The sequence below is a fragment of the Falco cherrug genome, chromosome 5 (genome assembly GCF_023634085.1).
Source record: "Falco cherrug isolate bFalChe1 chromosome 5, bFalChe1.pri, whole genome shotgun sequence".
In the NCBI taxonomy this organism is placed as follows: domain Eukaryota; kingdom Metazoa; phylum Chordata; class Aves; order Falconiformes; family Falconidae; genus Falco; species Falco cherrug.
The window spans coordinates 50,585,166-50,613,071 of NC_073701.1; the positions used below are offsets into that span (position 1 = coordinate 50,585,166).

At 36.6% G+C, this 27,906-nt stretch overlaps 1 protein-coding gene across 3 annotated transcripts in view; it reads left to right on the plus strand.

Annotated features, from left to right (window-relative positions):
- Positions 1-27,906, plus strand: part of PPHLN1 (periphilin 1) — a 70,479-nt gene that overhangs the window by 26,968 nt on the left and 15,605 nt on the right. For 2 of the 3 annotated variants that reach the window (XM_055710521.1, XM_055710522.1), the window contains exons 6-9: positions 2,819-3,033; positions 6,796-6,878; positions 10,945-11,064; positions 12,737-12,877. In XM_055710521.1, the coding sequence (XP_055566496.1) occupies positions 2,819-3,033; positions 6,796-6,878; positions 10,945-11,064; positions 12,737-12,877 (559 nt within the window). Of the gene's footprint in view, positions 1-2,818; positions 3,076-6,795; positions 6,879-10,944; positions 11,065-12,736; positions 12,878-27,906 lie in introns of all 3 variants that reach the window. The other variant, XM_055710520.1, reaches the window with a different exon arrangement.

A 27,906-nucleotide genomic window follows, 5' to 3' on the forward strand; every position in this document is an offset into this window, starting at 1 on the left:
CAGTTAAGAATTACATGGAATGATGAAATGACAATATAAGAAATGAAAGAGTTTCTACTTTTTTATGCATAATGTTATTGTAGAATGAGGCTTTAAAATGTTTTCCTGTTTAAAAGTGTGTTTCAATGATATTTTGTAAATTTACAAAATTCTTATGTGGATACTAGAGCATTTATTATATGTGTGCAATAGCTGGGGCTTTGTAAAGGTTTCCATAATAAACTTCTCTGTATACTAGTGCTTAATAACTTGGTCATAAAAACGTGTTTTGGGCATAAAAGTGATGTACTGGTCTGCTAGAACACTTGTGCTTCTGGTCTGCTAGAAAACTTGTGCTTTAAAAATAAATGACATTATTTAAAGAGAGAGATTTAGAAGGAAACTGAAGAAATAATGTGTTGTACCTAAATCATTCTTGATAAATATTTGATCTGTATGTTCTTTAATGAATAAAACCCAATTAATTAGACAAAATACTTCAGTGCTGAGCTAATCTTTCTAGTATTCTTAGAAAAGTTTGAACTTTTGCTTTAAGTCTGTTGCTACATAAAATGTTCATACATGTAATGTAGCTGAAAAATAGAGAACTAACGCTTTATCTACATCTTGTATGTTTGAGAACTCGACTGGCACCTTTTAGATACTTTTTTATTCCTAAATTTAAGTGGAAAAAGGGGTTTGAGTGTTTCTTCATTAAACATGTTTTCTCAGTCTCTGATAATTTCAGTTATTTCCTTCTGAAAAATCTCCCATTAATCTATACATATCCTAAAGAGTAGTGGCCGAAGGTGGGTACGTTGTTGTTAGGCCCTTTAAGAAAGTAGGATTATCCTTCAGTGTATTCTAGGGTGATTCATTCTTTGATGCAAGTATCTATACAATGGCTACTGTATAGAGGCTATTTAATAGAGTAATGTTTAGCAATTCCTTAATTGCTTCTTTTGCTGGCTCACTTGGGAAGAAGAAAGCGTAGCAACAAATAGAAGAAGAAAAGATGTTTAGAAAGGAAATTAATACTGGGTTTTAGCACACCTGTTAAGATACAAATCCATGTAACATTGTCTTGTATCAGTTTTGGTGTGCAGACCTGTAAAATATCTTTTTCTGTAAGATAACTATAAAAGGCCTGTGGTCTGTTAACGGTGAAATAATTTTTTAATTGTAAAACCTGGCTTTGCTTCACTGGCATTTTACTGAAAACCAGGGTTACTGAGAGCTATTGATTCATACTTTAGTTCCGTATGAAAATTTTCAAAAGAAAGATTTTTCTTTTTGTTACTATTTTCCTGATACTATATTCCATCTGGAATGGGAGAAATAAGCTGAAGGATTGTCTATATTTTTACTGGATATCCTCCCACCTCAGTGATTTTTCTGTTGCAGAATAACCCGAATGTTGCTTGTGGGATGTTTGTGCTCTGAAGCAAACCACTCATGCCAATGTGCTTTCCATGCAAAAAGTAACTCAGTGCTGTATAAAACACATTGATGTAATAGCATTTGTATTACTGTGGTGGTACCTGTGTAGTTGCAGTAGTCCAAAACACCTTTGGCACACTGAAGTCCTTTGTTAGCTGTCACAAATGTGGGCCTGTAACATGCTATAGGAATTGTACACTAGAGGGCTTTTTTTTTCTTCATCAACATAAAATTAGCTATAGCTACACTGTGCAAAATAAGACCACCAGATCTTTGCTTGTCACTGTGAGACCTTCCCTTATTTAAAATATTGGACTATGATGAGAAATAGAGAAAAACAATGAAATAAGGTGCATCCTGGCTTACTGTAAATGCTACAAATCTTTATTTTTGCTTAGCAGTACTATGGAGGAGCTGAGAAGTACTTGCTTCTCTTAGCAATGTGTCTTCTGACCCAGGCAAGTGTCACAAGTCTAGATTCAGTAGGTGCTTGTGTGTTTGCTAGCTTTGAAATTCTTCAGGAAAAGTTCAATTTGATACTGTGTTTGTGACCTTTACGTATATATGTATATTAATATAATTTGCAGGTAACCGGGATGTTTGGGATATGGTCTGGAGTAACAATATATAAATTTAGTAGAAAGTTTTGATGTTTACTAGGTTACGGTTTCAAATCAGTTTGGTTTCATAGAATAGGGAGTGTGTGGCATTTTACAGTAAAAGTTCAAAATGAGTATTATGTATTGTGAAAGACAGACTTTTTAGTATGTATAAATATTCATATTTTCATTCAAGGTTTGACCTTGGGTGGATACATAGGCATGAGGATAGATATTCTGCAGTTTTCTTTTTGTCCTTGCTGTTTATAAACTGAAATCCCTCAGTGATATTTCCCACAGCAAGCTGTGTGAAATCAAACGAGGGACATGGTCCCTTGAAAATAAGGGTAAGAGAAAAATAGAGTTGACAAACGGTGAAATACTGTGAGCAATATTTGCATATGCATTTTCAGCTCTTGTGAATTAAGGCTTAATTTCCGTGTGGAGTGAATCTGAAGAAATAAAATATAGGAGTCCCAATTTCTTGAATGTCTCTTTCTCTTACGTAAATTATAGCTGTATATCAAGAAATAGAAAGGAATTAGCTTTTAGTGATGAAGTAGTTGAATGAAATCTGAAAAAAATTACATGCATATACATGTTTTTCTACTTTCCTACTTGTTTTTTGTTCATTGCCTAGTACTCAGTGCTGAAGATTGCAGCTGTGTCCAGCAGATAGATGACAGCTAACCTATTTGTGTGTACCAGACATAAAATGTTGCCGTTGTATTATCTATTGCTGTTCTATGAGCATTGGAAGAGCTAAACAAGTAACTTTTATTTTTCGGTTTTCTTCAAAGGGACATCAGAGATGGTTTCAGAAGAAAAAGCTTCTATCCTTCTCATTACGTGAGAGAGCGATCCCCTCATAAGAGGGACTCTCCTTTCTTCAGGGAATCACCAGGGAGCCGAAGGGATTCTCCACACAGCAGATCTGGCTCTAGTGTCAGTAGCAGGAGCTACTCTCCTGATAGAAGCAAAACCTATCCTTTCCACCAGTCCCAGCATAGCAGAAGTATGTCATCTTTACATAAAAGAAATATTTCTTCTCAGCAAGGTAATGCTGGATTAATGATGAGAACTGGTTAGTGAGGTGAAACTCACTGTATAAGCCCTTTTTCTTTACATGCTGTCTTTTACAATGAGAAGACTAGACAATTTGTACTAATTATGTGTTGCCTGCTCCTTGGTTTTTTCATTGTGTACTCTGTTCCCTTACCTATTTCATGTGGGAGATTGTAGGTGTTATTTCAGTAGCAGCTCTAGACTGACTGTAGGAGTTTCAGCTGCACGGTTTTATCTAGTAGCATATGTTATTTTCCTTTTAGCATCAACTGCTTCTCTTATTTCTTTATGTGCTTTATTGAATTCCCTTACAGGAAACTTTGCAGTCATCTATAGCAGATAAAGACTTTTATTCCTGCAACCAGGGCAAAAGAGGGATTAAAGAAAGTTGGAGAAATTAAAGTGCATACTGCTACTTGTTACATTTTCTGTAAATGTTCTTAGAACTATATTATTAGAGTTTTGAAGCTGGTGATTTTTTTGCAATTTCATCTCATTGTCAGATTCCCTCTAATCGTGCTTTCCTCAGTGAAACGTGAAACCAATCTCATTTGAGTCTATACTGTGTATGTTCTGACCTTTAAAAGCTTGGCTGTTAATCTTAACCAGAAATTTAATGAATCATCCGTTTTGAAAATATTTAAGGTTTTCCTATTTGAATAATTTGAAACAAACAAAAAAAAGAGGCAAAATTGCTTTTTTTAGTAGACTATAATCTTAGCCACTGCTATTTGTACAGCCTATGTAAATTAATCCAATTTGATTGCCCTTTCTGCAAACACTTTCTAGTAAACTATATAAACCTACTGTTCATTTTGGCAGCTTTTTAAAAATAAATTAGATTATTTTTTTTAATTCACTGATAAGCATATTGTCTGTTTCTAGAGTGGCACACTGGACCGTTATGTAGCACTTCTTGCCAAAAAAAGGTCTTGTGGATATTTTTTTAGTTAACACTGTTTAAATACTGAGAAATCATTTCACTCCTTATAGAGTACAAATTGTCTTTCTAGCTCATCATTGCAATTCTTTTAACATTTTGAAACAATACTCAGTGAACATGAATTCCTCTAAGTGTAGGAAAGGAAGAGAAAAATATGATGTTCAGTTATATTTGTAGAAGTGTTGTAGGTGTGCAGATCGCAATTACCAGGAACCGGAAAAATTGTAAGAAACCATATAAAATTTTGGAATGTTTCAGGTTTTTCCTAAAACTTTGCGCCGACTTCAGTCACATTTGTAGTATGTTGGCAGAATTACTCAAACAGTAGCAGAGGTAGCAAAGTAGAAGCAGACATCTTCACAAACCAGAAAGGATGCTGGTTACGTTTAGGCCTGTGGTTTTTGTGATTCCTTTCCAATTGCGTGGAAAACACCTCTTCCCATCATCTTTAAATCAGTTCTAAGAGACCACATGGCTGGACTATTTCTTTATAACTGCCTGTTCACTGGAAAAGAGTACTAGTGAACTGTTCCTCTAGGTGACTGAATTAAAATGGCCTATTCAGAATGTATAAATGGCTTAAATAATACTTTTAGAATTATGTTTGATTTGTCTTAGGAAAGCTTATATGTTACATATTTAAAAGAAACATAAAGTGGGACATACGTATGTCAGCAGCACATTTTAGTCTGTACTTAAATGGGTTTACAATATGTGAAGTACATACTGTTTCATGCAGAACTTACAATACTGCATCTTTTTAAATATCATAGTGCTGTTTAATATCATGCTGCTGTCTGAATCAGTTTGGCCTCATGACTTCCACTGAAGGAGGAATATCCCATGCTTTCCAGCCCTTTATAAATTAGAATAAATACAGTATTTGAACAAAGACAGCTTGGGAGGTGACACATAAAGCAGCTTGGTAAAGCGAGGGGAAGGGCTGATGGGAAAGGACAGGCATTCAGCTGTGGTGGCAGACCATGGAGAGAAGCAGGGTGGTACTCCACCTGCGGAGTGCTGCGCTGAGGAGGTGAAAGAAGGCAAGTAGTGGAGCTTGGAAAGCATCGTGTTCAATTTTATAGGTAGGGCTTGCTGATTCAAAATAGCCACACACGTTCAGAAAAAAATGCCCTAATGTCTCCAGGTTAAATGGTGGATTTTCTCTCTGGTTAATTTTGAGTAATCAACTGCCACTTGTATCAGCTGTTTCGTCTGTTCAAGCGCAAAAATATAATCCACTCATCTGAGACAATCTTTAAAGAACCCAGTGTGTTGTAGGAGGCAAAGTTAGAGGAGTATGTAAATTTAAAAGGAGGTGGCTTATCCATGAGGCTGAAAAGCAGGTATCACAGGAGCAACACTCTGGTGTTCCTTGGTAGTGTCAAGGGAGGCGTTCTGTCTCCCATGCTTTGGGGAGTGTGACAGATTAAGGCACGATTACTTCTATCCTCACGTTTTTGGTTTTGTCATATACTTTATATTTATGGGAACTTTTAATTTTTAAATTGGAATACTTGCTTTTGCCAGAGTAACTTCCCCAGCTATTTTCAGTAGCGTTTTCGAAAGACGGATCGGTAGCTGGGAGGATTTTGGTGTGGATTAGTAGACTTTCAACATCGTAGCAGTAACTCGCTTGCCTCTAACGAGTGTAGAGGTGAGCAGCTGTTTGATCTTTGCTTTGTATTAAGTCTATGCTATACATATGGTATGAAAATGTGGGCAAAGAGTAGAAGACCAACCTTTCAAATACCTCTTAAACATTTCATATTGTTAAAAGTATGCATTTTGCATAGACTTTTCCTTACATTTTTTGTGTAGATAGTGGTATTTTAAAATACACAACACGATGCAGTCTTATGGCATCAAGTGAAAAAAAGAAAATAGCTCAGCTCTAAAGAGTGAGATGCTGTGTTTGCTCTTTATTGTTTTGATCATTAAAGCCGTATTTGTTCAGTTACACTAAAATAATTTATATCCTAATTTTCATAAGTATTTGACAGACTTTTAAATTCATCCCTTTCTTAACTCTTGTATTAATACAAATTTAATGGAAGCCAAGGTAAGTCTATATTATTTTCCATTTGTGAAGAGTCAACCATGTCCCAGTGAATGTGAATAGTTAATTTAGGCCTACTGACAACACGTTTGCTTTTCATACTTACCTTTTGCAGATCACTTACATGTAATCCATGCACCACAGGTTGAAAACTAGTAGTTTACACTGCAGTGAGTTCTGCTGCTGCAGGCTGCCTGTAACCTATCTGTGGTAAGGCTGTGCACAGGCTGTGATTAGCACTGTGAATTTGAATTGTCATTATACCAATTCTAGCTCTTACAAGACAAACACTGATAATACAAAGAGCATCTAGCCTGTGGTTGCTACAATATAGGACTGTTTCCCATGGCAGAGCTTTTCAACATACTGTGGCCTGCTAAACCAGTTCCTACACTGCCTGGTTTCCTCGAGTGATTGACTGGTGTCTAATATTCCACCTGTTTATATTATTACAGGAATATTAAAGAGTAGAACCACATTGTCTTGCCAAATCATATTGATATGCCCTTTCAGTTAATGTTGAAAAATGAAAAATGGCTTCTCTCTTTGTAAAGAGGAGAAAGTGTTATCAGTGTTTATTAGATGGTGGAGCCTATAGATTTCATGTCTCACTTAAGCGACTTTCACTGCAGTTTTTCTAGACAATAAGTATATTTTCAACATGTATCTGTAATACAACTTTACAGTCATTATTTTTTTCTTAATTGTAGGTAAAGAGAGGACATCAGTTCAATCACTGAAAACATCAAGAGATGCATCACCTTCAGCCTCCCTAGCAGTACCCTCATCAAAGGTGAATTTTTTTTTCTAGTAGTTCTCACCCTGGTTTCAGATTGCTCATTGTTATTGGATGTTTTCCGCAGTTTGAAGGAGTTAATATATGCAGCTGTTAAGGAAAGGGCATCCTGAATTGCTCTGCAATCCAGCAGAGAGGATAAGTTTCCCTTATCTGGCAGGAAGGTGCTGATAATGCTGTGTATGTAACGATGACACTGACAAACCGTTTTGTTCTGTCTCATTTTAGGAGAAAGGGAGTTCTGTATGTATTTAAAATTGTGATTTTTCCAAAGTCTAGAGTGTGCTAGAAAAGGAATGACAAGGAGAAAACACTGCGGAAGCAGTTTTGAGGAGCAACAGATCTATTGAACAGGCCTGTAGTTGCACTGAACAACATCCTTCAGTGATTCCTAAGCTGGACTGGATTTGGAAGCTGGTGAAGTGTCTGACTGACTAGGAAGATAATGTGAATAGCAGAGTTGACTCCGAAGCAGGGCTGCTCAAGGATGTGTCAAGAATGATAGCATTTGCTTGGGAAGGGAGTCACTTTGCAAGATAGTTTGGTAATGTTGTTTTATATTCTAAATGATGCTTTTTTAATTTCCCATCAAATCTTGTGGGCTGAGCATCAACTACATAATATTGCTAATTAGTTAAAATGGACAGGCTAATAAACACTAATGAACAATCAGCGTTCAATATTGTTCTGGCTGTCCTGTGGCAGCAAAAACATTTTCACATCAGACTGCTTGCCTGTAAATTATATTTGAGGTTAAAATTAACACAGGACTATTTTCTCTAAATTGTTGAGAAATACTTTAATGAAAAATAAAGAAACAATACATTATATTGTTCTAAGTGAATAAGGGCCTATTAAAAAGTAGCATTTACCCTAAATAGCATGGTGTACTAGCCTGGTTCTTGAGGTCTTTTTAATAAAAGCAGTGGAATGCTTAAACAAAAAACAAAGGGGAAGAAAGAAAGGTACTTTTTGTTGCGAGGTGAGACTGAAGGAAACAATTAGGTGGGGAAAAAAAATCAGGCTTTGGTTGTGTTATGTCATTCAAAGTACTTATCCTGTATGCAGCTCTTTTAGAACTGCTGTGCTAGGCATTTACTAATTGCCTGTGTCCTTAAGGAGGGAGGCAAGTGATACATTTTCAGTATATGTAAATAAGGAAAGTAAGATAAAAGCTGTTATTTACAAGTTACACTTATTTGGATTATAAAATAAACTTTAAGATTAGTTCGCCTACTTTGCTTACAGACTCAGAGCATTACAGCTTGATACCAAATCCTTGCTTAACACAAACCTTTGAAAACACAGAGACGTTGCAAAATCTCTTGCTTTTGTATTAATACATAGTGTGAGCTTGCATATAAATTATTCTTTAAATGTTTTGCTTTCTTTTTCAGTCAGGTCTGATCTATGCTGTATTGGTTTTTTGCCAGCAGTTCACATATATCTGCTGGCAGTAGGTATCTACTTGATCCAAGCTAGCAAAATGAAATTCTGTTTGATGGAAACTGTTTCCCCAGACAACACAAATACTTATTGGGTATGCATCAGCTGCAGAAATGGAAGTAGTTCAGTGACCTTTTATTGCTTTTATCTTGAAGTCCCAATATCTGCTTGTAACATACTGTCTTGTCAGGGGAGCTTCTTGGGGCGATGGCTGGATTACACTGACCAGTTAAGTTCTACAAGTGCTTCACCGATACAGAAATATTGACAGAAAAAGTCATAGCAAAACATTAACATCTCTAGGGCCAAGGTCTTACAATCTACTGAGACTTGAGACATGAGTTATCTATTTTATAGATTAAAGGAGATAATTTTCAATGCTCTAAATTATGATTTAGCTTTGAAATACTTACAAAGTTATATGCTTCCACAGCAGTATCTCTTTTCACTGTACTAACTATATGCAAATCTGAAAAGGTATTCTTATCTGTCTTGTAATTAATTTTTTACATATTCATGCATGTGAATTAATACATGTTGGTGTTATCTGATCATACCCACCTGTTTAATTGACTATGGCACAAAATCTTTTGTATTTTTCTTTAATAGCTGTCTGAACTGCAGGCCTTGGAGGCTGTATCCAACGTAATTAGAGCAAAAGGCAGATGTGTGAGACAGGAAAGCTTTCCAACAAAGATAGCAGAAAACTGACATGTTTTTGCTGTTCTCCTGTTATGCATAAGCTAAAAAAAAAGACAAAAAAAAAAAAAAGACACCTCCGTTTTGAGGCAGGTAGGGAAGTTCAGTTGTGTTTTACAAGATATACTAGGTTGCTCATTTCTTGCAAGTTTGCAGCCTAAAATTTAGTGACATGGAATTAAAACAGAATTTTTGCTGTGTTCCAGTAGTTATACTAGAGTGCTTAGTTTCTGTTTAAGGCTCGTTGGAAATACCGTAGGTCATGTGAGATTTTCTTTATTTCATTTCATGCAAAGCTGACTGTTGGTGACAAAGATACTGGTCTTTTTCTTAGTATTGGCCAGAGCTACAATGGAGGAAAGGGAAAGATTCGTAGTAGAACCACAGTGCAAGATTTTTTGGCAGCTAGGGAAAAGTCAGGTTAAAGGTAAAAATCAGGCATGCTGTGGGGAATAAACATTGGGGGAAAAAAAACTGGCAGCAGGTAGTTTGTAATGAGATTAGTGTAAGAATAATTGTGTAGTTTGGAAAGGTAGAGATGGGCTAATTGTTCTATGAATTATATTACCCCTTTCTTTTAAGGACCCTCTTCACACCCCTGCATATTGAACTTTGTCACCTCCTGACTGCTGTTTATAATTCTTTAATTTGCAATTATAGAAAAGAGGGATTCCTATTTAAACATTGTGTTGTACTTCTCTTCTGGATTCAGATAAAGGTGGTGTCTTTGACACAGAATCCTGGAAGGGTTCGGTCAATTTTATAATTGTGCCATCCTACAGCACAAAGAGATATTTGGATATTATTTTATTTCAGGTAAGCACAAAAGGTCTGAAAATGAAGCAGTGTTTTTACAAGTCACAGTTACTTGCTTCTGCTGGTCATTTCTGTAATTTAAAAAAAACTAATGGTAAGAGAAGGGAGTGTTGCCTTTTTTTTTTTTTTTTTTTTTTTTTTTTTTCCCACCTGTTTGCTAAGATGGAACAGGCATTGGTAGAAATTATGAAAACCTTTTTCAGGCAGTAGGATTTTTGTATCTTTTTCGTATATCTGTCTTAGTGTTGTAGTTTTTAATACTAGAATTGTACAGATTCTTAAGTGGATTCTTCTATATGTGTAGTTGATTCAAATGAAATGCCCACATAGTGGTAACAGGATTTATAAAGCTAGCTATTCTTAAACTGGTTTTGTTATGTGGGTATTTGTCATTGTTTGTTTGTTGCTCTGTTAATAGAAGCTAAATTGTGTTCTTAGAGAGAAATCAATTTTAAAGTATTTGAGTGTTTCATCTGGAAAGGTAGGTTAAAAGGCCATAAAGCCATGACTGACTCTATTATAAATGATCAACGTTCCCCCAAATAAAAAATAATGAAATTTAATACAAGCAGCTCTGATCATTTTAAAGTATGTATAAAATAGATTTTGTCCCTAATTAGCTTAGGTTTTATAATCTACACAATATTTAATAGTTTAGATTAGTTACAATCTAATAATTCTCTCTGAATCTCACTGATCTCACTGAATTATTAGATCACTCCATGCATGTATCCAACTTCTTAGCGCCCATTTGATCCAAGTCTCTTTAAACTCAAGCGATCTCAATTTTTCCGTTATCTCTCTCCTGTGAACTTTATTAAGTTGGTTCTGAAAGTATAGTGCTTTTTTTAACATTTTACTGAACTTTATTGATTTATCTTTCTTTCTCCCCTCTTTTTTTTTTTTTTCTTCCTTTTTTTCTGTTCTCTCCCCACCTGCTTTTCTTTTTAAAGAAATCAGTCAGGTAATGAAATAGCTTCAGCTTCTGTATTTCCTATTTTAAAATGGTTTTGGGATCTGATTAACTATTTTAGTTTTGAAGATGTTTTGCCATGTGTAAACCTATTTTGTGTTAAACTTTGACTATAATGTTTTTGTACAGGCCTTGGATAAGAGCAACAGACTATCGGAAAAGGAACTCGCAGAAGCTGCAAGCAAGTGGGCTGCTGAGAAGTCAGAGAAGGCCGATGAAAGCAATTTACCTGAAATAACAGAGTATGATGTAAGACGGGATTATTTATTGTTTTATTTTAAAGTGTTACAACAATAGACTCTTGTTTTTCTGTACTCTCCTGAAAGGCACATTTTGTAAGTCACCCCTGAATTTGTCTGCCTCTGCTATTAAATGCTTGTTGAAAGGGATGGAGTGGGAGACTAAAGACTTTGTTATTTTTTTATTTATTTATTGGGGGTGGGGAGTGGGGTGGTGGAGAAACAACCCCAAAACACAACAAACCCAAACCGCAAAAACAGAGTAGGTTTTGTTAGTATAATTTGAATTCATGTGACAACTGACAAAGTAAGACTGCAGCTTTCCCAGTGATTCTCCAAGGAACTCTTGCACTGGTGTACGTCTGTATGCCTACTGAGCTCCTAAAAATTAGCAAGGGACTTCTAAGTCAAAATATGCGTGTACAAGTAAAACGTAAGACTAGAAAACAATCTTTGATTTATTGAATTCAGTTCTGTGCCATGTCAACCTGCCATGTTCTGTATTCTTTTTTTCAGAAAGCACTCCTCTTCTATGTTAAAAATTAAGCTTTTGCCTCAGTACTGCAGTGGGTAGTTTTTGGGGTGGTTTTTTTTCCGCAGAACCTTTACTTCATTAATACTTAGCTTTTTCCAGTTCATCTTCCACAGTGCTTAATGGTTGAACTTTGTGTTGCACTGAATTTTTTAGCAGCCTTTACTCATTCTCGGGCATTTAATGATTTACTGCAGTGACAAGATGTGGGATGCAATCTAAAATGGCTTATATTGCTAAGTTGTGAGCACATACTTGTAGGACCACTTAAGTTTTTGGGGGTTTTTTTGGTGTCTAACGGTCTTCTCTTTCACATTAGTTAAATCTTAAGATTCTCTACCTCTTTATTTTTGAATAGTAGAAAATATTTTTATGCATCTTCTTCAATTCTCAAATCTTATTTAAAAACAATATTTTATTACTCTACAAATCTGTTCCATGATATTGGATTTAAATATGCTGTAGTAATTTCTTCCCTTTTTATATCTTCTATATAGCCTCCTTGAAGGGGGAGTCTTGTTTTCTTTGGGGTAGGGATACTGTCCTAACCTCTGTTTTAGAGGGAAGCTTATACAATTTTGGTACTTCAGTAAGATGTCTTATATTATCAGGAATCCGCTAAGATACCTATACAATAGGTATCTCTGTTCCTTTAATACTAAACCTGTGGTCCTGAATACTGCAAGAATTCATTCTGACAGCATTTAGATTTTGTCGATGCCTATTTAACTTTGATTTTGTTACTTTTATCCTTTCCCAGAGAACTAATCCCGCTTTCATTGTGGATTTTTCTTGCTAGCTGGTGTTATAAATACTACAAATCAAAGTTCCTTCTCAGCAGAAGGGCAGGTAAAGGTTATCTGACATCATTATCTTTATGCAGTTAAGACTGAGTCACAGGTGGTTTATTTATGATGTCATGTTTTTAGATATTTAAAATCCATACTTCTGTATTTTTTAATGGTAGCAATAATGCGTCACTAATAGTCTTGATAAGAAAACTCCTCTCTAACTGAATGACTGTATTTGAGTTTTTATTTTTGCTCTTACATTTTGAGGTTTTCTTGTAGTTTAACCCCAGGTGGTAACTAAGTACCATGCAGCTGCTCTCTCACTTGCTTTTAGAACTGAATATTATTATTTTTTTAAGGCTGGATCTTCAGCTCCGTTATACATCGAACAAACAGAGGAATCAGAAATAAATATAACGGATAGTACAGAATTATATGAGGATGGACAGCTTCTTGGTCGTTCAAAAGCAATTGCAACTAAGACAAAGGAGATTGAACAGGTGAGTCATCTTGGCATTTTGTCACTGATATAGTACCTGTGTGATGGTTTGATCTGCTGGAAATATATTGATTTTTTTATTTTTTATTTTTTCTTCCTTTGTGAAGCATAATATGAATGTAATCTGATTTCTTGGATAGTGTGATTATAACATCATCTGTTTAATCATGAAGAAGCACGGCATTTATCTTCACATGGGAATTTGTGGTAGTTTTCTGTAACTCACATGCAACAACTGCCATTTTGTAAGCCAAGAAAATGACTGCTTCTTTGAATAATTGTTTTAAAATCAAATATAATATAAATAATCTCATTATGTTAGATCAAATTATCAGAAATTACTTTTAGATTGTAATTTGCTTAACTTAAATATATACAGTTTGGAATTGAACGCTATAAGCTTCCTGATGGTTGTGGTGGGGGTGTTTTGTTGTTGTTGGTTTGATGATTTTGGTGGGTTTTATTTTTTGGGTGGGGTGGGTTGTGTTGTTTTGGAGTTTTGTGATTTTTTTTTTATTTTTTTTTTTTTTCAAATCAGCTTTGAATCTCAGTGCCTTTGGCATTCTCTGAAGATTAAGAACCTTTAAGTTTTGCTTTGACTACAGTGGGGTTTTTTTCTGTATATATATGTATAAGACACTACAGTGTTTTATATCCTAGATGAGGGAGGGATATTGTGTTCAAAGTCTGTATTCTTGTCTTCTGTGTTGAGTACTTGGGGACTGATTTAATATGAAACGAGATTTCTATTACTCTTGCAACACTGAGTTTTTGAGGAGGTTCACTGGAAGTTTATTCATGTATTAGTCTTTAATGTCACCTCATAGTGAGGAAATTATCAAAAATCACCTTCAATTTCATTTGTCATAAGCAATCAGAGTGTTTCGTTTCCATAGTTTTGTCACTTTAAATGGAGAGTTTGGAGATCCTTCTGACTTGATCTTTCTGATGTAAATGCAGCTATGCCCAACTCTGGAAATTGCAATCGAAGTTCATAATTTGAGTAGGAGAAAGATTACTTTCTTCAAACTTGATGGGATTTACAATGTTTTCAGTGTATGCCTGGGATGGATGGAAGGGAAATACAGAACACTTTTGCCCCTCATGATTATCTCATAATAACATCTTCAAAAAAACAGGTTTCTTGTCTTGTTCAAAATAAGCTTATTCTAGGTCTTCATTTTCTATCTTAATTCTAGTGGCCTTTGTTCTGTTGCCTGCGAGCCCATTTCCTGTACTATAACACTGTTGTTCCTTTTTTCTTGACATTTGAAAAACAGCTTTCTACTCAATTTTTTTTTTCTTTCTTTTTTTTTTAATACTGACTTTGCATAGTAAATGTTCCTGGTGAGCATGGCTTTGCATGTGTGCTAGGTCTGGCTGGGATGGAGTTAACGAGAGCATGCTGTAACTATGAGGGTAATGATGCAGTTTGTTTATCCCTGGGTGTCTGGTTATTGAGTGGTACATGGCCTACATCAGCTACTACCAAATGTATAAACTTACCACTATTTAAAAATGACAAACTGAAAAAACCAGAGACTGGGAGCAGATTTTTAAAAAATAGCAATTGTGATTATTTAGCCTGATCATAGAATGGCCATGGGCAGGGACACCTTCCACTAGACCAGGCTGCTCAAAGCTCCATCCAGCCTGGCCCTGAACACTTCCAGGGATGGGGCATCCACAGCTTCTCTGGGAAACCTGTTCCAGTGCCTCACCACCCTCACAGTGAAGAATTTCTTCCTAATCTCTAGTCTAAATCTACCCTCTTTCAGTTTAAAGCCATTCCCCCTTGTCCTATCACTACATGCCTTTGTCAAAAGTCCCTCTCTAGCTTTCCTATAGGCCCCCTTTAGGTACTGGCAGGCTGCTGTAAGGTTTCTCTGGAGCCTTCTCCAGGCCGAACAACCTCAACTCTCAGCTTCAGAGAAGTGCTCCGGCCCTCTGATTATCCTTGTGGCCCTCCTCTGGACTCCAGAGGACATCCAGCAGGGCCATGTCCTTCTTACGTTGGTTGCCCCAGAGCTGGATGCACTGCTCCAGGTGGGGTCTCACGAGAGCAGAGTAGATGGGGACAATCACCTCCCTTGACAGGTCGTGCTCCTTGTGATGCCGCCCAGGATCCGCTTGGCTTTCTGGGCTGTGAGCGCACATTACCAGGTCATGTTGAGCTTCTGGTCAACCATGATGCTGATGAATCTGTGACTGGTTTATTTCCCCTGGGTCCTAAGGACAGGTTTATAGTGAAAACAGATGAAAATTTGGGCATAAAAACTAAATGTTGTTTTCAATATGATGTAATGTTACTATGTTTGGTAGAATTCGCACTTACCTGTAACGAAATCAAGATTATGTTCTGTAAAACAGAACGGTTTTAGTAACTTAGCTCAGAAAGGCCTGAGGAATAACTTAAAAAGATTTGGATTGCATAGAACTAATTTCTCCTGTTGTTGATTTAAATATTGAAGCTGTCAGCTTCTGTAGGTTCAAAATAAGATTTTAGAATGATACTGGAAGCATCTTGAATACATTTTATTAAACTGAACAATCTTGATTTTTTTAATATATATATTCAGTTACTGTGAATTTGTTGAGAGCTAACAAGTCGTGTATTTAATCATTTAAACTTAAGACTGTAAAATGACATACATGTTTTTCAGATAAATGTTTACAAGTAACTTCTGCTTCAGCAATTAAAAAATATGCAGGAAATTTATTATTATATTCCTGATGATTTTCATAATTGTGAAATACTGTGAATCTTCCTGCTGTGTATGGAAGAAATCTCACTGTAGAAATTTATACACTGTTGACTTTGAGTTGTCAGCATCTAAAAGTAAATTTGGTTTAAGTCTGTGTGGCTTGACTTCTCTGCCTTTGACAAGGAATGAGAGAAGGAGCAAAGAGGGGACTAGAAACTAAATTTGCAGTCCTGTGGTGAACTGTTTACTAAAAGTTCTTTGGATGAACTTATCAGTATAATTTATACAGATTTTACTACTGGTTAACTGAAAAAAATGGGTTTTGCACAGTAAAATTAGTCCTTAACATGCAAATTTAATACTGTCACTCATCATGCTGTATTGGTTTATACAGGTATAACATTTAAATCTTAAAAGTGAACTGTAGGCTATAATACACTTTAGGAATAGGAAGACTGACTTGATAATTAAATATAGAGTACATTTATAGATATATATAAATTAAGTATTTTGTAGATATAAAATATATAAAGCTTTTTAATAACTTGTTTCTGGTTATTTGTCTTGAAGACTCAACTGTGGACAATATTTTTGTTCCATGGACTTATTTCCATTTGAATTTCATTCCGGTATTTAAAATAGCTTCTGAATACCTAGTTTTAATGTATTATTTCTGGAATGTAATTTTGTGGAAGGATTGCTGAACTAAAATACTTATTGCAAAGAGCTATGCTGCAAAGATGGTGAAGCTGTAATCCTGCGAAGCAAGAGTCACAAAAGTCTTCACTGGACAGCTATTGAAGTATTTAAAATAAGCAAATAAGTACATCAGGGTAGAAATTACTTCTTCTACCACTGAGTATGTGTCTAAGAATTGGTGAGGGTCCAGCTAGTGCTTGAGAAACAGGCTTGACCCGTCAGACCTCTACTGCTTCCATCTCCCAGTTTTTTCTGCTTTCTCTGGGAGCACCAGATCTAGGGATGTTTGCTTTTCAGTTCATATTTATTATCCTGGTTCCCAGGTATTCTTGCTGTTCCGAAATCCAGACAAAGGCCTCTTTGCATTTTCTTCTGCACATCCGTCTGTCTCCAAAGCTCCAACCAGGAAACAGCAAAATTTTCCAAACGTGTTTTTTCACTTCATAGTATGGTACTGTTTCAGGTAAACCCAGAGAAAAAAAAACGTGCTGACAGAACACATATAGTGTCGCAATGAGCAAACTCATTGCTGTGCATCAGAGAAACGGGCAGCCTGATGCTCTGGGCAGGAATGAGGGTGGCAGCTTGCTTTTATAGTCTATTTCTCTTAAGAAAAACCAACAAAATAATCCCTCAAGCAATTGAATGAAATATTCATACAGGTTTTCTGTTTATGTAAGTCCATCTCCGTATCTTGCATATTGCTCATACCACTGTTTTGTAAAGTTCCCTCTATCTTTCCTCTAAATTACAATAACACAATCGGGAAATTCAGAATTTAAATGGAGTGTGATTGTAAACGGTCACTCTGGCTTATCAACAAAGTATTGCTATATTATTTGTTTGGTGGGGGGCTTACTGCAAGCATTCATGTAGAATCATATAATTTGAAGAAAAATAAAGTTCTTTATGTGTTGACTATGACAGGACAAAAATTGTCAAACAAATGCTAGTTGCTGTTTGCTATCTAGTGACTATCTTTTAAGAATCTGCAGTAGCTTTGTAAGTATTAAGTGAAGCTGACATAGAGGAGAATAGCAGTTATGCTTGTAGATGAAGGCTCGGAAAGATCCAGATATTGTTTGAACAGAGCTAAGAATTATGTGTGACTCCCAAACTAGAAAAACTCCAAAGCATATGTTTAATGTTTAAGCCAGCCAGTATTACTTGGGAGGAAGAACATGGATGAAGATGCACAAGTGCTTGAGAACACTGCTGAACTGGGACTGTAGATCCTAGAAATCTCTGGTCTCATCTTTTAAATGGTAGGCATTGTGCCAGTATCATGGAAACGTCCAGGTTGGATGAAACCTCACCTGGGCCAATCTTTTGAAACAGGACCTTAAATCAGGTCATTCAGGGCTCTGTCAAGCTGAGTCCTGAATATTTGCGGTGAGGGAGACCCCACTGTTTCACTGGACAGCCTATTTCAGTGTTTCACTGCTCTGTCTCTGAGCTCAGTTGCCATCAGTCTTGGGTGCTGCTGTCCAGAACATGCTTTTCTTTCCACCAAGAACATGGTTTCTGTTCCCTGCTTCTCTTGGCGGTTTGCTGTCCCCATTCTTGAACTGTGGAGTCCCAGCTCCTTGCTGTGGTCCCTGCTTTTGGCTGGCCTCACCTGCCTATTGGGACCTGTTCCACCTGGAGTGGGCTTAGCTGCTGTCAGGGAAGGGTTGAGTTCCTGGGACTCTCTGGCTCTGCCACTTTGTGGTTGCTGGAACAGGATCTTCCCTGGCACTTTCATGTAGCAAAGTAGTGGGAAAACTGATCCTTTCATCCTGGTGCGTCTTCTTTTCCATCTTTGTGTCTCTTTGCACTGAAGAAAAATTCAGCATCGTTAACGTGTATCTCATGTTTTAATATATCCTGTGGAGTAGGGTCTAGGTCCCTGATGTGGCTTTTCATGTTCTATTTGTAAGCAATCAGAAACATCTGAGAGAGTTTAGTAACAAAAATAGTGAGATAAGTAGCGTGTTGGGTTGGGGTTTTTTTTTGGTGTTTGTTGTTTTGTTTTTTTTAAACTAGGTGTTTCCTTATGCCTTTGAAAATGCCTTTCCCTCTTTCCTCCACAATTATAATTTTGAAATTTGCTTTTCTGTGTTGTTTGAGCATGGTGAAGTAGAAGCCCATTACATGGATGTTTAAAAGATTGGTCTGGGTACTTGAAAGCAGGGTATCAGACTTTTGCATTGGCATGTCAAGGTCAGTGAATGTCCACAGGTTGCTGATGTAACAGTTTCATGCACTTTCTTATATTTTTGCATATAATAGCATGCAATATACGTTAAAGTATTGTTTTGGAGTTATTCAGTTTCTGTTTTTATATAGTTAAGGATCATCTTATGCTTTTAGCATGTAATGTGCTGAAGTGTGGGTTTTTTTGGAAGTGATGACAAATATGTCCCTGGTGTTAAATTCACAATTGGAACGATTGAGCGTCAGTGTTACACAAAAGGCTATCTCTTTGTTGTTCCTTTATGAGCATGAGTAGCAGGGATTCTTGAAATGTCTTATCTTGTCTAGACATCAAGTCTGCAACACTCTTAATTAGTCCGTTATTATGTGTCCAGTTTCTTAAATGTTGCATATGCAAGTTGAAGTGACATGGGGTTACCTCTGAAAATCTGTTATTTTCTGAAGATAAATTTTACCAAATGAGCCAAATACTTTCCTTGATTTTGGCAAAAAGTCAAACCTCTTAAGTTTCTGAATGAGATTTGACAGTCAGACCTCCGTTTGTCTATTACCACAGAGCTCTGGCATCTAAGAAGGAAGCATAGGAATTAATATTCAAGACTTCTTTTTTTTTCTTAATGGAGTTACAGTCTGAATGGATGCCTTCAGTTCAACAATATTTTTAATGTTCAGCAGAATAACTTTTTTTAATGTTCAAGCATTTGGATTAATCACTTGTTTACTTGACTTTCTAAGTTAATATTACTTGTTAACAGCCCTCAGTAGTATTAAGAGCTCTTATCCTAATTGGACAGCCTTCTTTCTGGAAGATGCTGAAAATCACAGCTTTTTCTAAAGCTTGCATTTGAAGCTTCATAGATATGGTGTGTAGAAAGAAGGAAAAATGAGCGTGTGGCTGGGTCAACAGGCTGTCCAGATTCTGTTTTCAGACCTGCTGTCTAGCTCCTTTTCTGTTTTAGGTAAATCCCTGGCCTAGAAGTTGCCCTTAAGTAAGAAAAGCAGTTAGGTTTTAGCAGTTGTGCTGTGTGTAGTTTCAGAAGAACTGTCTCTATTCTGGGTTGTCAGATCTCTTGGTCTCGCAAGATCTATATAGCAGTAACTGAATTGTCTTTGTGTTTATTTAACGCTTTTTAATGGGACTCTGTTCTCGGGAGGTGCTGCTCTGAGAGAAGACTTGACAGCTCACAAAGTGAAACTTTACATCGCAAGGACTTAGTTAAGACAGTTTTAGTTTTAATATCAGGCCATTAAAAAAAATACAGACATTTCTTTCGTGATAAGATGGTTACAATTTCTGTAAAGTATGGAAGTACTTTACATGTCTTCTTCCCCACCCCCAGTCCCTCCTGTATTCATTGCTAGTTTTGTTTTGCTTCAAACAAAACTGTTTTACAGTGCTTCAACAGTGTAAAGGTGGAAGAAGATGTAAATACGAGGTAGCTTCCGTATCTTGCCTAAGAACAAGCTAATGAGAAACAATGGTATGTATATAGGAAAAGTTTTTTAAGTTCTGGATATGTTAGATTTAAACATTTAAGTTTTAGCTGTTGTAATAAAGTAAGTTAATGAATTGGACCAATGGGAATTCAGGAAGGAATGAAGGAGGCTATCAGAGCTGGCCTTGGATGTACTCCTTTTGACTTCAGATGAGCCAGAGAAACCTTTTCCTTAGATGAGCTTGTTGGTCTGCTTATGCTGTTGCTTCTTTCAGGCAAAATTATCTAGGTTAGAAAAAATCCCCTAATTAAAATATGAGTTAAGAGGTAGGTAAGTTATGTGAAGCTAAAGGAACTGGAACAGTAGCTAGAAAACACATTAAAGGATTATTTCTGATTATGGATGAGGTCAGAGATGCTTTGTTTCCGACAGGAGTAGACCAGACAAGAGTAACAGGCCAGATGAGAGTAAAAGATGTGGAAGCTGTAGATTTTGGTTCCCTCCTAGATTTTCTGTTGTACTTCAAACCTTGTGTACTTAATACACAGTAGCAAGGCCTTAATGATGGACTCATCATCAGTCTAATTTGGTGATAGCGTAGTAGGTATCATGCCTCCTCTGAGCTTATGTTTATGTTATTTAAATGTAAGATGTAATTAAGTGTGTTAATTTATTTTTTTCTCATCAGGAAAACATTTGTCTCAGCTTTTGCCTTAAGCTTCTCAGAAAAATTGATGACTATTCCTTTGCTTAATTATATCATCTGCCTATGATCTTGTTCCATCCTTTTGTGGTTTATTAGTTTTCTTGTACCAGTACCGCTCTCCTTATATATGTCAAATAATTTATTGCTTTTTACATATTCTTAGGCACTTTTTCTTCCATATTAATTCTGACTTGCTGGTTTTTCTGCTCTCTTTCGATATTTATTCTAGACCCCCTTAATTTTTACCATTGCAAAATCAGGTCAATTAATTTGTTAGGGTTATTTGCATCTTTATAGTTCACGCTTGCCTTTTTTGTGCTGGGTTCTTTCTGTTTTCTAAATCTGAGCTGCTTGTTAGAAATCTGTTTTTTCATGTTTATGAAACTATGGGATGAAGAACAGAAAAGCTTTTGTTCAGTATCTTCATAGTATCATTGATTCCCCTTATAAATATATTGATTTAGAGCAAGATAGTTATAAAAAGATGTGAAAACTTCAGCTACTTTCCTTTTCTTGTTCTTGGGTCACCATGTTTTGGAAGTTGCAGTCCTTCACTTTCCATTTGCTTAGCTATGTTCTCTTTCCTTTCCATGGACGTTAATGAATTATTTGGTATGCACCGCAGTGTTTGTAATTACAAACTGCTGCATGTGCAAAATCAGTGCAACTCACTCATTTTACTTCAGCACCTGAAGGTATGGTTTAATAAGGAAATGTATCGCCACATTTCAGCTTTTTGCCAGCAGCTTTTTTCATTGGAAAGCTGATAAAAAGTGTTATTTAATATGCAACACTCATAGGGCAATAATTTTAAGAGAACTTAACACCAGGAATGTATGCATGTATCCAGTAACAGTAGAGTGTTTCTTACAGAGACTTAAATGAATTAGATAGAATCACCTTTAGCTTTCTATCACTACCTATCTATGGAAGATTTTTGTCCTTGACAGTTTATTTTGCCTTGCGTTTTTTTGATGTAAACAGTTTTTGGCCGGTGCCGAGTACCTTATTTTGAAGCTGGTGAACGCTGGGGACTCAACCCATTGACAAATACAGTTATTGATACAGTTTTTGATGTAGTGATGCTTCATTTATGTGATCAAGCAGTACTGCAGATTGCCAGATCTCAAAGAGGACTGACTGTTAGCTTCCAGTCTTAAAGGAGATTGTTTACAGGTACTATAATTTGATGGCAGATCTCTGGAAGACTTAAATGAGAAAGGGCTGGTAGTTAGGTACTTGATAAAATTACTGGATTTGGTTGAAACCAAAGAAAATGTGAAAGAAGGTTGTACCTGTTTCACTCAGTGCCCAGCTGTTCAAATCTAAAGATCTACCTCTTGGTCAGAGAAAGTGAAAATCTAAGGAGTTGTCCATTAAACAGTGTTTTTTCAATCAACAATTAGCAGTGATTGTTTCGATTTACAATCTCTTGTTCTGTCATGAGAAACCAAAAGAACTAACAAAATATGAAGGTGACTTGAAAACTATAGTACTGACTAAACTAGGAGGAAGAAAGATTAGTTTCAAGAGATGATGAGTGTAAACAAGATTGGAAAATGTGTTAGGAAGAGAAGAAACTCTAAAAATTGTTGGGCCTTGATATATAGTTAGGAACTAATTATGAGAAATTGCCTGCTGAAAAAAACTGTCAGAAGTTGAGGTGCTTGGAAGGATAAGCAGGACTGACACTGGTGAACCTCCTGAGAAAGCTGAAGGACCAAACAGAAATGATGACTAGACTGAGCCTGGATAAAGGTGGTTGTTTCTGTGGGACTGAGGGTTATTGCTTGTCTGTGTGTTTTGGTGGTGGTGGTATTTTGTTGTTGGTGGTTTTAATAACTTGGGTTTCATTTAGAGGATAGAGAGAGCCTCTCCTCCAATTTTGTCTCCAGCTTTTTCTTGCTTTAACAAAAGGGCATTGGTGGACCTGAGAGGTGGTTGTAGCAGTGTTGTTTGGTTTTATTTTTGAAATGTTTTAAGGGTGGAAGATAAAATTCTTAGTTTGCTCAATGCACTGAGGTGTAAAGTTTTAAGTTTTTAGTATTTTTTCTTTCTTATAACATACTGTCTCTTGACCAAGGCATCTGTAGAATTTTGGATGAATATTTCAGCATTACTGCTGCGTCCTAGATTAAAACAGAATGAGAATAGGATCAGTCCCATATACCTAATAATTAGATCCAGAAATTTAAATTGTCTCAGAAGTAGCTTTAGCTCAAAGAGCTACTGTCTAGCGTCTGTTCCCTGCCCAACACTGATTTCACTTCAGCTTTATCAATATTCCTGATACAGTCTGAGCATTGATCTTCTGAAAGACTTTGAGATGAAACAGGAATTCCAGTGGTGCTTACAACAAGGATGTATGTAGGACAAATAGAGGACAATGTCACAAAGGAAAGGTTTCATAAAACTGTATGTGATGATGGGAAGGTGTAGCTGAGTGAACATGCAAAAGCCTCTGGTAAGTGACAAACGAAATGTAGTGGCAGGAAGGTAGGCGACAGGAAGGACTTGATGTTTGGCATGGAAGCTGGTTACCGTTTCTCCTGCACTGACAAGAGCTTTCAGGCCTCAGGAGGTCGGAGTAGACAGCAACAGAAGAGTATCACACAGACGCCTGCAGGTAGGGAAAATCTGCTGAAGTTTGCATCTACAGGTTTATGGGGTTTTGTGTGTCTTTGTTGCAGACTGTAGGGCTGATCTTAATATAACAAAAACTTGTGGGTGATAGTTTTGCTGGTGCATGCAGTTTAATCCTCTAATCCATTTGTAATCCGTTTCTAATCTGTCATTTTACACATGAATCGGTGTTGTATGTGTATACAATTATACAAGTATAGGATCGTCTGTGACCAAGGCCACTTTGGTGACAGGTTTTATTTGTCTCCTGGTTCTTAAGTCTGTATCCCAGTGCCTAGCTTGATGTCTTCTTTCTTCTAGCAGTTATTTTACTGAGCAGGATAAACTCAATATATTTTAAAGATGGGTAGGCTACACTTTTTTTAATAGTTTGTTCTTTTCTGTGAACATTAGTGATTTGACAGCATTAATTGGGTGACATTTGAAAAGGAAGCAAATTAAGATGAAAAAGTGGCAATTTACAGAGAACTGTTACATGGTTTTTGTTCAAATTATTTTGGGTGTGTGTAGTATTTATATAGGTTTGTATCTTAAAATCTTGGCATAGAAAGTATTCATTTGCTCTGACCTTTAAAATATAATGTTCTTATAGTTCCAAAAGTCATCCAAATTGGGAACTTACTTCCCTAAATGATATAGGAAAAAAACTTCTGTTGGATGTTGCTTATGCATATGCTTCTTCTGTAAGTTAAGATTATAAAAACAGTAGATTTTTATCTTGGGGTGCAAATGACTAACATTATCATTTAGCACTGACCCACAAGGATCACTTTCCTCGGTTTTTTTAACTCTTATTTGCACTCATGTTGTAAGTTTCAGTCCTCAGTGATTGTCTGGACATATACTGGTATGGATATCACAATGGCCCACTTCACAACATACAGCAGAAAAGCAAGGGGCAAGATTCCCCGCGGAATGACGATTATGGTGTGCCTGTTTTATCTCAATACTCTGACTTTAAAAGGCTAATAATAGAGTCAACCTTACTTATAAAATCAGAGAAGTTGAATACTGACAAAATCAAGTGGGTCATGTTATTCATGGTTCTTGAACTTCTCATGCTTCTTGAGAAGGTCTGTTTATACATTAATTTTCTGAACTATTGAACTTCAAGTACTGCTCTGAATGACAGTAATAACCTTTAATAGTTGGGTTTGATGCTGTTTCTCTATGGTTTAATAGGCTTGCTAGCAATCTTTCCCCTTCTCCTGCCCCCTAGATAGCTGAAATACTTGGTTTTATTACAACATGAAATGTTGTACTTACGTCGGTACTGTGTGTACTTATTTGACCATAATTACACCCCACAAGCACTTAGTACAGTAGATAATTTCTGTATTAACTTCTTCAGTCTTGTGCTACCTAAATAAAAAAATATCTGTATAAGCATTTTTAAACACAAAATCAGAAATAGATTCAGGTATGCTGACAGAAGCTTTTCAGTGATCATCTTCAACTGGAAATGTGCCCATTTTATTACTTTTTTTTTTTTCTTTAACTTGGCTTCCTGAAGAAACTAGCTTATGCAATCGCAGAGTATCTGTGCTGTGTATCTTTTGATTGCATTGTCAGGTTTCAACTAAATTCAATTTAGGCATAAGGTAAGATGGTTAGTTGTTACAAGCTTTATGAAAACAGACAGTAGCAGAAACTGTATGAGTTCCAGTGGAGAAAGACTATAATATAATATGATTGCATCTCATTAGACATCAGAAAGTTCCCTTAAGCAAGGCTGCAGTTGTTTTAAAAAAAACAAACCGAACCAACTTGTACTATTGCAGACCTCAGCTGCACATTACAAAGTGTTTGGTGGCAACTGTAGTTTAAAAAATTATGTACCTGTGCTGTACTGTCTCCTCTGCTGGCACAGCAGTCTTTGTGGGATCTGGCTATCAGTCGGATCAGAAAAAAGAAAGAAAATTTTTTAGGTATTTGTTTAACGAGTTCTGTTATTCACAGTGTGGTTCCTTAAATGTACCTGTTGCCACGAGTGAATATTGATGCTTTGCTGTGTGTCAAGCCACTACTGTCTCTGAACATTCAGTATCATGAAAACATTGCATTAGACATTCCAAGTTATTTAAATCATCAGGCAGAAATCTATAGAAAACTATAGTCTATAGCGGCATTTGCATAGTAACTTTATTTTTTGTCATAGGGAAGATAAAACTTGCAAAAATATTTCTGTTCGGTTTCTATCTAAAGCTGCCATGACCAGAACTCTCTTCTTCCTTTAGGACACTCACCATCTTCTAACTTCAATAGCCTTGGTTCTACGTATTTTAGAGATTTTACTCATTTGGGAGAACTAGTGCATCACTAAATACCCTCATAACAGCTTCTTCCAGCTGTCATGTTGGAGCTGAACTTTGATCTAGTTGTGAATCAAGGTGGTACCCAGCTGCTCCAGCCCCTGAAGTTATTGAGTAGATCTTGAAAGGAAAGAGCAGTCCCAATAGCCAGTATTTTTGGTAGTAAGATAGCTTGGTTATGTAAACTAAATGGTGCCTTTTAGTTCAAACTCTAGCCTCTACAGCTCATTAAATAATTTGCACTTTAGGAAAAGAAAGATCAAAAGATTTCTGAATGTTTTAGGTATTTATTGCCTGTCAGCAAATATGATGAAGAACTGGAAGTGTGCAATTACAGAGAAATGTTCCCACACCAAGGCACAGCTCGCTGTGAAGTAAAGCTGAATGCCCTTTTGAATGTGTCTGTTACCTGCCACTGAACAGGAAAGTTACAACAAAGCCTTACGGTTTAAGATCTAAATGTCTCTGTTCATTTGGGGAGATGTGTGAGCTGGATGCAGCCTCCTTGAAACCTGTAATTAGATGACTCGCCCGTAGCTCTCCCAGCAAGGGGATGGAGCCTGTACCTTCACCAGCTCTTGGCAGTGACTGGTGCACCCCTCCACCCCCAACAAAAGTTGAAGTTCTTTCACACAGTTGAAAGGAGAGAAACCAGTGTAGGAAGGCATATGAATGCCAAGTTAGGAATCTTCCTGTCAAAGTTCCTGCTCTATGTAGAGAGGTGGACCATGCCAAAGGGAGGATAGGAGGAGGACTGGATGCAGGAAAGCATCCAGAAGGCAAGGTCAAGAGGATACAGGAGTTTCTGAGGAAGAGGTGGAGTGGAACTGTATCTAGCTGAGGGATGAGGTGACCTCAGATTTGGAGGGTGGAGGAAATCTGGAAGAGATTAAAGGATTTGTGGTGACAGGAGAGTTAGGGTTGGTAATTGGGAGTATGGGAAGGAATGAATGAGGGTGGGACTGGACTTGCAGTTGGGGAGTTAAAAAAAAAAAAAAACAAAGAAAAAAAGAAAAAAATATTTGTGCCAAGATCAGAAACTGCAGCCAAGAGGGTGGGGAAAAGAATGAGATGGGGAACAAGAGGAACATGGGTGGAGATGGGAAATTAATTCCACAGAAGCTCTAAAGCCCATGGGCAAATGCAGTGGAGTTTCTCCCTGGCTGGAGGGTGGAGACGCTACATCATGCAAGAAAACTCATTGCTATTTCTGGTGCCAGAAACAAGTGGGGAGCAGTCAGGTGCTTCCAGCTTGGTGTCTTCCCCTCTGGATGCCCTTAGGGCATCTGCAGGAAGCTACAATCGTAAGGCAGGAAATGCAGCGTTCCTTCGTCCAGTACCTGAAGTTGCTTACTGAAGAATTTGATAAACGTGTCAGTTACTGCTGATTGTTCTGTTGTCCTTTTGGTTCAGTTTACTGTATTTCTCAACTACAAATAAAAGCAATGTGAATAATTTACTAATATAAAGGTGACTTTTACATGAAATTATTAATCTGATTACCCAAATGTAAGTGTAGCCATAACTCAAAATTACCCTCATTAATTTTTAAATATTTCTCATAGTTTTTCTCAGATTTACTCAGGCATAACTACAGCTCACTGTACAATTTTCCTTTTTCTTACATTGGTATTTAAGGATGTTCTCTTGCAACTATGTTTTTGCTAAAATCAGAAACAAAGATAAACTCTTAAGATTCTGTTTCCTGTTTTGTTGAGGTTAGTTAGTGCTTTTTTTTTTCCTTTGATTTTCTAGCGACAGGATACTTAAATGTTTAACTGAGCTCTGGAAAGCTCTCTGACTCACGTTTGGTTTGGTTTAGGCTATTGGTTTCTTAAGCCTATGTATAAGTGGTTGGTGCTTTTAATAACAGAGTGAAGTGTTTCATATTACATACAACAAAATTACTGGTCTTGTTATTTTTGCAATCTCCTTTTGGATCAGGAATTACATCTGCATTCCAAAATGTGACAATTATCATATGTACACAAGTAAATATACAGTAAAATGGTTGTAGTATTGAGTCATTAACATACCTAATCCAGATGTGAGTAATCTAAGATTGTGAATTTATATGTGATCTGGTAAGACACACTTTTAAAAAATTAATTAAAATACAGTATGCATTCTTGGTGTGTGAATTTTCTACATCATTTGTCAGCCAGTATTTGGGGAGTGGGGGTGGTCAAAAAAAAATCTTGAGTTTAAAGTATTTATATGGTCTCTCATGACCCAGATAATTACAAAAACTCTGTTTTAGGAGTGTTCTTTTCTATTTTAAGCAGGATGGGCTTTTTGCTACCAAGAAGAGCATGTATCATTATAATGAGTT